Source organism: Aulostomus chinensis, chromosome 6 (assembly GCF_037954235.1).
Source record: "Aulostomus chinensis isolate RoL2024-O1b breed Wild chromosome 6, RoL_Achi_v1.0, whole genome shotgun sequence".
Lineage (NCBI taxonomy): Eukaryota > Metazoa > Chordata > Actinopteri > Syngnathiformes > Aulostomidae > Aulostomus > Aulostomus chinensis.
The window spans coordinates 666,983-677,500 of record NC_141325.1 but is presented as its reverse complement, the minus strand read 5'-3'; the positions used below and the strand labels follow the sequence as shown (position 1 = coordinate 677,500).

General features: G+C 47.8%; 1 protein-coding gene across 2 annotated transcripts in view; it reads right to left on the bottom strand.

The window, feature by feature from the left end:
- The window catches only part of LOC147259583 (far upstream element-binding protein 3-like), a 19,555-nt gene extending 9,344 nt beyond the window's left edge, over positions 1-10,211 (bottom strand). The window contains exons 1-12 of one of the 2 annotated variants that reach the window (XM_086205627.1): positions 10,076-10,211; positions 7,635-7,743; positions 6,039-6,069; positions 5,911-5,957; positions 5,156-5,227; positions 4,653-4,710; positions 4,407-4,569; positions 3,962-4,060; positions 3,768-3,869; positions 3,590-3,692; positions 3,222-3,322; positions 2,923-3,061 (exon numbers count right to left, since the gene is read on the bottom strand). In XM_086205627.1, coding sequence (XP_086061753.1) covers positions 2,923-3,061; positions 3,222-3,322; positions 3,590-3,692; positions 3,768-3,869; positions 3,962-4,060; positions 4,407-4,569; positions 4,653-4,710; positions 5,156-5,227; positions 5,911-5,957; positions 6,039-6,069; positions 7,635-7,743; positions 10,076-10,168 — 1,117 coding nt within the window. In that variant the 5' untranslated portion in view covers positions 10,169-10,211. Of the gene's footprint in view, positions 1-2,922; positions 3,062-3,221; positions 3,323-3,589; positions 3,870-3,961; positions 4,061-4,406; positions 4,570-4,652; positions 4,711-5,155; positions 5,228-5,910; positions 5,958-6,038; positions 6,070-7,634; positions 7,744-10,075 lie in introns of both variants that reach the window. The other variant, XM_086205626.1, reaches the window with a different exon arrangement.
- Between the last annotated feature and the right edge of the window lie 307 nt (positions 10,212-10,518).

Below are 10,518 nucleotides of genomic sequence, written 5' to 3'. Positions count from 1 at the left end.
TTTCACAAACAATTCGATTCATAACTTTTTCAGATTATTTTAAGAAAACAAGAAGTACCAAGGACAGAGGACTCCAAACAAGTTCTGCTTTTCTTGATCAAAAACTTAACTAACCACTGTATAAATGGGGACCGAAACTTTAGCACCGTGCAGAGCGACCGCTTCAGTGATGGCTCTCAGTGGCGCCCCTCTCTTATCATACGTGGTCCCGTGGGGAAACGGTTCCACCACGGGGAGCCGTTCTTTAGTGGGAGTTTGTGGGTTCTAGGGTCTCGTTCATCCTCCCGCTCGGCTGGATGCCTCTGTTTTAGAAGCTGAAACGAGTTTGTTGTGCTGCTGCCTTTCGTTGTGAGGAGCTTCAGACAAACTTGGCAGCTGCAGTCACCTGTTCAACGTCTGCCGCCGCAAACCCAACCCAGGTCCACACCACTGACGCTGCTGCTACTTATCTAACCTTTATTTTTACCAGGCACTCACTTGAGATCAGGTGATCTCTTTTCTGAGCGAGACCTGCCCTGCTACTGCTACTGCTACTGCTACTACTGTTACTGCTACTACTGTTACTACTACTATTACTACTACTACCACTGTTACTACTACTACTACTGCTACTGCTACTATTACTACTACTACCACTGTTACTACTACTACTGCTACTATTACTACTACTACCACTGTTACTACTACTACTGCTACTGCTACTGCTACTACCACTGTTACTACTACTACTGCTACTGCTACTATTACTACTACTACCACTGTTACTGCTACTACTGTTACTACTACTATTACTACTACTACCACTGTTACTACTACTACTGCTACTGCTACTATTACTACTACTACCACTGTTACTACTGCTACTGCTACTATTACTACTACTACCACTGTTACTACTACTACTACTACTGCTACTACTATTACTACTACTACCACTGTTACTACTACTACTGCTACTGCTACTATTACTACTACTACCACTGTTACTACTACTACTGCTACTGCTACTATTACTACTACTACCACTGTTACTACTACTACTGCTACTGCTACTACTACTACTGCTACTGCTACTGCTACTACCACTGTTACTGCTACTACTGTTACTACTACTATTACTACTACTACCACTGTTACTACTACTACTGCTACTGCTACTATTACTACTACTACCACTGTTACTACTACTACTGCTACTGCTACTATTACTACTACTACCACTGTTACTACTACTACTACTACTATTACTACTGCTACTGCTACTATTACTACTACTACCACTGTTACTACTACTACTGTTACTACTACTACTAGTATTACTGCTACTACTGTTACTACTACTACCACTGTTACTACTACTACTGTTACTACTACTACTAGTATTACTGCTACTACTGTTACTACTACTACCACTGTTACTACTACTACTACTACTACTACTACTACTATTACTACTGCTACTGCTACTACTACTATTACTATTACTACCACTGTGACTACTACTACTGTTACTACTACTACTAGTATTACTGCTACTACTGTTACTACTACTACCACTGTTACTACTACTGTTACTACTACTGCTACTACTGTTACTACTACTGTTACTACTACTACCACTGTTACTACTACTACTGTTACTACTACTGCTACTACTGTTACTACTACTGCTACTACTACTTCAAGTACTGTTACTACTACTACTGTTACTACTACTACTACTACTGCTACTACTGTTACTACTACGACCACTGTTACTACTACTACCACTGTTACTACTACTACTGCTACTACTATTACTACTACTGCTACTACTATTACTACTACTACTGCTACTACTACTGTTACTACTACTACCAGTACTACTACTACTACCAGTACTACTGCTACTACTACTGCTAGTACTACTACTACTGCTACTACCACCACTACCGCTACTACTACTACTACCGCTACTATTACTGCTCCTGCTACTATTACTACTACTACTGCTACTTATAGTACTACTGCTGCTACTACTGTTACTACTACTGCTGCTATTACTACTGTTACTACTACTACTACTACTGTTACTACTACTACTACTGCTACTACTATTACTACTGCTACTACTGTTACTACGACTACTACTGTTACTACTACTACTACTACTGCTCCTGCTACTATTACTACTACTACTGCTACTTATAGTACTACTGCTGCTACTACTGTTACTACTACTGCTGTTATTACTACTGTTACTACTACTACTACTGTTACTACTACTGCTACAACTACTGCTATTACTACTACTACTACTACTACTGCTACTACTACTACTACTGCTACTACTACCACTGCTACTACTACTACTACTACTGTTACTACTACTACTACTCCTGCTGCTTTCTGAGAAACAAACCTCTGGCTCTCGTTAGCCATGTTGCTGCTATGCATGTGCAGGAAACAAGGGGGAGGGGGGAGGGGGAAATCTATGGAAGCTCCTGGGGGACAAAAGCTGCGCCATAGCAAGAGGAGTAAAGACTCCAATTTTTTATTTTTTTAAATCGTCCACAACAAAAAACTGGAATTAATCGATCAAATGGATATATCGCCCATCTTTGTAATTAGAGAAATCTTCTGAGGTAAAAACGTGCTGCAAAACCCTTCTGACGATGGAGTCATAGATGGTGTCATTTGTTCCGCTAGTTCCACTCCATTCTCACCAGTCTGCACAAGGGCGGGGCCTCACTCAACAACCCTTAGCGGTGAATGCTGAACCTACACTGAACCATCAACTATCAGCCTCCACCACAACGGTCAGCATCAGCTGATCAGACTCCTCCAGGTCCAGGTGTCCTGACCCGCCTCCACACACCAGGCACACAACTCATATCACAACCACAAACATGGCTGCTGGGGTCGCCATGTTGCTCCACCTACCTTTACCAATGACCAGGCCACACTTGTCAGCAGGGATGGTGTAGGTCACTTCCTGCAGGGGACCAGGAGAACCCATAGTCCAATCCCCACGACCTCTGACCCTCCCGCTACGCAGTGCTGAGCCGAAGCCATCACGTTCCTATAACACACACACACACACACACACACACACACACACACACACAGTTGACAATGTGAACATCCTTGATGATGAGTGTGTGTGTGTGTGTGTGTGTGTGTGTGTGTGTGTGTGCGTGTGTGTGTGTGTGTGTGTGTGCGTGTGTGTGTGTGTGTGTTACCTGTGCAGTCTGGATGAGCTCGTTGATGAGGTGGACAGCATGCTGACAGCGGTCTGGCTGACCCATCACCATGGCAACACGCTCCGGACTGATGCCATCATCTGAAGGATGGAAGTATTTGAAAACGAACACATCTGAACAGCTTAAATTCAGTCCTGGTTACACTCAGGTGGTCACCACAAATGTCCACGTAACTCAGGTTCCAGTTGTGTAAACACCAGTTTTAAACTGGATTGTTCAATTATGAATTCACCTGCTAAAACTGAGTAACACTGGTCTAAGCCACACGACGTTTAAACTGGATTATACAGGAACACTGTCAATCCAGAGGTTTCATTGTAACCTTGATTGTAGTGGTGGGAGCACACCTGCTTTAAACTGGATCCGCACCCCTGCGTCATTCTGGATCTTCTTGATCATTTCACCGTTGCGGCCGATTACGATGCCAACAGCGAACCTGGGGACCGGAACCTGCAGGAACAGATCGGTTGTGAAACCAGCGTTGACGGCACCTTTCAAAAGTGGGTGTGCTTGTGTGAGCCGTACATCCAGGCTGGTTCCTCCCAATCGGGCGGTAAAGTCGTTACGTCCTGATCGGAAATCTCCGTCCTTCTCCCGGATCACCTCAAGCACCAGCTCCCTCGCTGCCTGAAACAGGAGACCAGGTCACATGATCACGTTTCACAAGACAGCAGCATTCCTACCTTCAGACGCCCACAGCTTGCGCCATGTTTGTGTACCTGGACTTTGTACGGGTCTCCAGAGATGCGGAGCGGTTTGTCAGCTCCTGTCGGCATCGGACCATCCTGGATCATCATCATCTTCACCCCGGCCCGCTCCTAACACGCAAACATGCCATCACAACCCACCACACAACAACTGCAGCTCACTGGTGAAAACCCTGGCTTGACTCTTGTTCTCACACCAAGCACAGAGCACAGGGGGCGCACATCAACGGACAGACTTCCTGTGATCAGAACGCCATTAAAAAAAAAACAGCATTTGAAAAGCTGTTTGCCTGTCGTCATGGCAACACACTGAACAAATCATGAATTCATACTTCTCTGTTCGAACCGTTCATGAAATTTAAAATCAGTCAAGCTGTCATCCAGATACTAGCGGCCGTGCCATGACTTCATTATCACTAGAAATTCTGTCAGGCAGGTTGGAAAGGGCGTGGCCTACCTGCAGTTGTTTGATGGTGTCTCCTCCTCGGCCAATCACCAGCCCCACCTTACTGGCTGGGATCAGCATTTCCTGCACAGAAGCACCACCCTCTCCGTCACTGTGAAAACCCGGGCCGTTCCTACAGCGATCCACAATCTGGACCAACAGCCGCTTCGCCTGTCTGTGACAAACACACACGGTGAGCAGCAGGTGACAGCCAGGAAGTGACATCACCATACAGCAATGGTGCCGTTTCAGACTCACTCAATGCTCTCTGGAGTTCCAGTCAGGGAGCATGGCCGCTCCATCAGACCGCCGCTGTCTGCACACACGCAGGTAGACAGGCAGACAACAGACAGGCAGGCAAGCAGACAGACAGGCAGAACAGACAGACAGACAGGCAGGCAGGCACACAGAGCAGACAAGCAGACAGACAGGCAGAACACAGGCAGACAGACAGGCAGGCAGGCACACAGAACAGACAAGCAGACAGACAGGCAGAACAGACAGACAGATAGACAGGCAGGCAGGCAGGCAGGCAGGCACACAGAGCAGACAAGCAGACAGACAGACAGAACACAGGCAGACAGGCAGGCAGAGGTTTTCAAATCATTTTTAAAAACAGAATTTATTATGTCTTGCTGATCGATCTCAGGTATTTTTCTCGTGTTTGGAAAGAAATTCTGGAGGAAAGAAGCCAATTGAAAATATACAAAATTATTAAAGAAGGAACTGCGGCCCTGAGGCTCTGATCTGGACGGACTCACCAGCAGCGATCTGGATCTTACAGCCAGACTCCAACTGGATCCTGGTGATCTGTTCTCCCCCTCGACCGATGACTGGAGGACAGACAGGAGTTGTGTCATTCAACAGGAAGCTACACAGAGACCACACCCACCTACCGCCAAGGTGGTACGACATCATCAGATCCACATTTGGTTCCTTATCAATTCCGGAACTGAGTGAATAGGGTGGCACAACTGCCCAGGTGGGGGAGGGGCTCAGGTCAGGAGTCCCGATACCACACCTGAGAGGGCGGCGCTGCTCCACACACTGGTTCTCACATTGCTTCCGTATGAGCTACATTGAGCTTCAGAACGTTACTTTGACCATGAAACTAAAAAACATCGTCATCTTAAGAGTCAGACAGAGACCAGGTTCAAAATAGCTGCCAAAATTCACACCGTGTTCTTGAAACACCACGGTAACATGACACAGCCTCATAGTGGGCGGGGCAACAGCACCACGTCTCTGGAGGGACATGGAGAAAACATCTGCCCAGGTAGAAACCGTGACATTTACCGCCTGCTAACTCCCCAACTGGATGACCTTCAGCCTTAGGAGGTCGTCATCTCATTAATTAAGACGTGTGTGCATCTGTGGTGGGGGTTGGACTCAAAGGTTCCACTCAACAAACAGCTCTGGTTCCATTTCTGGTTCCACGCAGAGGTCAATGACAAAATTAAAACACACAAAGTGAGACCATAACGCAGAAGCAACAGGGGTCAGAGGTCATACTTACTGAAGCCCACCATCCTGTCAGGGACCTTGTAATCCTCTGTGATGACCCTGCAACACACACATCAACAACTTGGTCACACTGTGTGTGTGCCTGTGTGCGCGTGTGTGTGTGCGTGCATGTGTGTGTACCTCTGATGTCCCATGGCTGCTAGCTGGTTACCTGCGGAGAGACAAACACACATTAACCAGAGTGCATAAGTGACGTGATGGAGCGCAGTAACGACGTCCTGAGGTCCATCTGGATGTTCTTCCTGTCTGAAGACGATGCAGTTCAAGCAGTCAGAGGGGAGGTCCGGCCAAGTCTCTCGAACAAAACCAGAACAACTCTATGAAGTGTGTGTCTTTGTCCAGACACATGTCGTACTCATAGTAGCTCCACCACCCTTACAAGGCGAGTGGGCGGAGCTCCACTATCAACAACAAACATGGAGTATGGAGGCTTGTCGCCACCGCCAGTTGCCTCCATGACCTCTCACGCACAAGTTCAACCCTCAGTGCTCAGAAGCTCCGACAGACACAAGATATCAAATATAAAACCATGGAAACACCTCTATCGTGCCAGGTGTTCTGCACGTTCAGCTCGACTGCTTAAACGCCAGTCAACATCCGTGGCCCGCCCCTCGCTCGCTTCCTGTTTCTAGAAGAAAACAGACAAACAATTTAACCCGCAAATTTCTGTGTCTTGGCCCACTAAATATATTTTCAGTGGTTAAAGTCTCACTGATCAAGTATATGTTAGTGTCCAGCATGTAAAACTGCTGAGGATCAACAAGTGGCACGTGGACCTTCACGTGGACCGTTTAGAATGTGTGTGAAAACTCAACTCAACTCCTAAAAGCCAAGCTAAATCCGTGCTTGAATCTTACTCGCTCCCAAAGAGCATGTGGAGAAATTCAGGGGCGAAATGTGACAGTTTAAAACCGTGTGTTCAAATTTACTAAACGAACATGACGAAACACGAAAATGAGGAAAAAAATACACAATATAATTCATACTAAACATGGTAGAAATATATGAACAGGTCTGTATTGCAGCAGTTCCCCTGCAAAGTGTTGTACCTGCTGGGTTTTGTTACCTCGCAATGTTGCTACTGGTTTGGTCGTTCCCTCTTGGTTTGTGTGTTTCTGGACATATTGTGTCCTTTCTGTCTTTTTGTGGTTGCATGTCTACACAGGGTGTTTTATTTTGAAAACTGACTGGATTCACTACGCCAGTTGTGAACATAGTGAATTGTGAACGTGAGGAGTTCCTGTCTGACTCGAGCTGCTCAGTGCAGATGGACGCACGTTCCTCCCTTCCAGGATGCTAAATCGTGGCAAGCTAGCAGTGCTAACGCTCCACACCAGTCCTCGTTCACGGCAGCTTTGACAAAAGGTTGAAACTACAAACATGGCAGCACAGATGGTTGAGTGCTGCAAGATATCCTATGGAATAAGAAAACTCTGCTAAATAACTAAATTACTGTTAACTGTTAATAGGAGATCCACTCAGATGGCCACGATCCATCTGATCAATCCCTGTAAACGATCCGATCCCCAATCAGAACAAACCCAGTTTGGCGTGAACAATCTGGTGACTTTAAGATTCACGTGGACGCTGATAACGATGCCTTTCCTCAGAGTTCATTTTCGACAGGATCAACTGTCTCAGAGCTCTGGGTGGGTTAACCTTTGACCCTGCACTGACATTCTGGGTCAGGTGAGGGTTCTGACTGATGGTCCTCACCTCCATCCTCTCCAGGTCGTTTCTGGCCGGAGTAGTAGAGCGACTGCTCCACACTTCCTGAGGAGCTGTTCAGGTGGGACATGGCTTCTCCGCCCATCTTCCCCACCATCTGACAGACAAAGAAGAAGAAACAGCTGTAAGATTTGGACCACAGGACACACAAAGCAGACAATGCTAACACAGCACAAACACTGGCTAGCAACAGCGCTAACAGAAAGAACCAGAGTGGGAGGGGCAACTTTGGTCTCCAGGTACAAGTCACATCTGAGTCGAAACCAGCAAGACACACAAGGGTTTTATTAAACCTTTGCAAGAAAGAGAAAACGGATCATGATTCAATAACTGGATTCTGGCAGTGAGAAACTTGTTCGCCGCCGCTCAGCGTCGAGCCGAGTGAAGAAACCTCTTCTGTTCAATTGACTTCCAACAGGCTTCGTTAACGCAGTTCTGAAACAACATGGCAGTGAGCCTTCAGCTGCACCGTGTGATTTCATGTTGTGTTCCAGAGGAGACAGAAAACTGGAGAATTTGAGACAACAAACATCGACAATCAAGTAACAGACGAGTTGACAGTTAACAAGTTCCACGCGTCCGAACACTCACGGCGTCTTTGCATCAGCAACCAGTCATGACTTCACCTTCGCCGACCAAACAAACAGAGAATTAATCAAAGGCTCCCAGGAGTTTGAACATCAACAGGATTCTGTACGCTCACGTCACACCAGCTTTTACCTTCTACGCGGAGGATCGTTAGCGGAGTTGAGGCCTGACAGACAACGTTCACATTCATGTTTTCGATCCAGTGACTGGCACCTGACTGACACTCCGTCGGTCAGAGAAACGGGAAAAAAAACATTTCTTCTTTCTCCTCCATTTGGTTTAGTCCGTCTTCTTCCGGCTGCCAGAAGCTAACGATACCCAAGACCACATCCAGCTGCACAAAGAAGGGCGGGGGGCAGGAAGTCCAGCACAATTATGGTCATTCAACCAATGGATTTTCAAAATTTAACACCCTGACAGACTCTCAACCACGTGTGGCATCGCTGTCAGTGAGACATCAGTAACCGTCACTCTAGGACGCTCACCTGGTCACAAGCCAGCAAACTGTTAGGAAGAGTACTAGTAGAAGAAGTTGTTAGTGTATTTCCTCAGGCCAATCATAACCTTTATGGGCGGAGCTAATACCAGGATGTAACAACAGTGCTCATGCAAAACAAAACTAATCCATTCACTCGCTCACTGTTCACCTGAAACGACTGGAACAACCTGGCTGACCATCGTAATCTTCGCCAAAACTTTCCATAGGTTGTTGTTTCCCGCAGTGATGTACCAAGTGGGAGGAGCCTGATGGAAGTAATCCACCAAAGGCATCTGACATGCAACTGGAGTATAGAGTAACACCAGCAACCTGACTAAAACGCTCAAAGCAGTTCCCTTTGGACCGGCCATCCCGCATGCTAGCGGGATCCCGCCCTCCATGTCTCAGTGAATCAGCATGGACACCTTTGTCTTTAGTTTGTATCAAAGGGGACATCTGACTTGTTTAAGGTCAGAACTGTCAACTCCGCCCCCAAATCAGCACACACTCATCAAGTTGCACGACCAGCTGAACCAGACCAGACCAGGACAAGAACCATGATGATTGGAGCAGTCACATCAGCTGCTGGGTCCATGGCGTTTTGAACTGGGACCCACTGGGCCCAGTCCTGGTGCGGAACTGCTTCAGTCAACCGCTTCCACTACCTGAGCAGCTTCAGGAACCAGCAGCTGGTCCCGCCTGGACCCGGGAAGCTGCCTGTCCCATCCGGCCGTCTATAGGGGCAGCAGACACACCTCCGGCCGGCTGTATATGGCTCTGAGGCGGTTGCATAACTCAGCCTACTTTTGCACCAACTTACAGTAAACAGCAGCCTAGGAGGGGAGGGGGCAGCGCTCGCGTTCACCGCTGGATGGGTCTCTGGCTCCGTGTGAACGCTCTCCCTCCACCCGGCCTGTGCAACACACTTTGGGGCTTCAAGTGCAGTGAAAAGTGTCCAGCTGGACTCGTCCAGACTGGTTTAGACCGAGTTTCTGCCCGCAGTCCAACAGGTTGTCCACCTCAGTGACACGTGTGGCCAAACTTCTGTCCTGCTCCCCCCTCCTCCACGGTCCCCCTGCGCTCCCCTCCGGGTGACAGCTCCTCAAAGTCCCCCTAAACTAACTCCCGGACCGTGTCAGCACCGACAAAGTGCGCAAAGCCGGCCACAAGTCCAACTCCGAACTGCTTCCCGAGCTAGTTAGCATGCTAGTGAGTGCGAGTTGGTGCGAGTGTTGACGGAGCGCATAAGTTAGGAGGAGCAGCAGCACAACAGGGCGAATTCCAATAAAAGTGCTTTGCCTCGATCAAAACGGCCCAGTTAGGCCCGGAATGAGTGCGTGTGGAGCCCCAGTGGAGTTGTTACCTGCCGGGCCCTCTGTAACACATCGGCCAGGCCGTCTGACTTCAGCCCCGGCTGGTTCATCGAGGCCTGTCCCTGCACCAGCTCCGCCATCATAGCGCCACTAGCTAGCCGTTAGCCGTTAGCCGGATTAGCTCGTGCTGCTAGCTGAGCTGAAGCTGTCGTCAGAGATGCTGCAAAGCGAGAGGGCTCACTCCGTCCAGACCCGGACACCGGTCCGGAGGGGCTCTAGTGGAGTCCTGGTTTTGTTTGTAGTCGTTGTAGTTCAAGCGAGTCGTACAAGGATAAATCAACATGTATATTTCAATCCCCCCCCCCCACAAAAAGGATCGAAGTAGAAAAGTACATATACTTGCATTTTACTGATGATGTTATGTAATAATTTCATTTATTCATTCATTGTCACATTTTTGCTCTTGACACCGCTGGACAGATTTCCATCATCT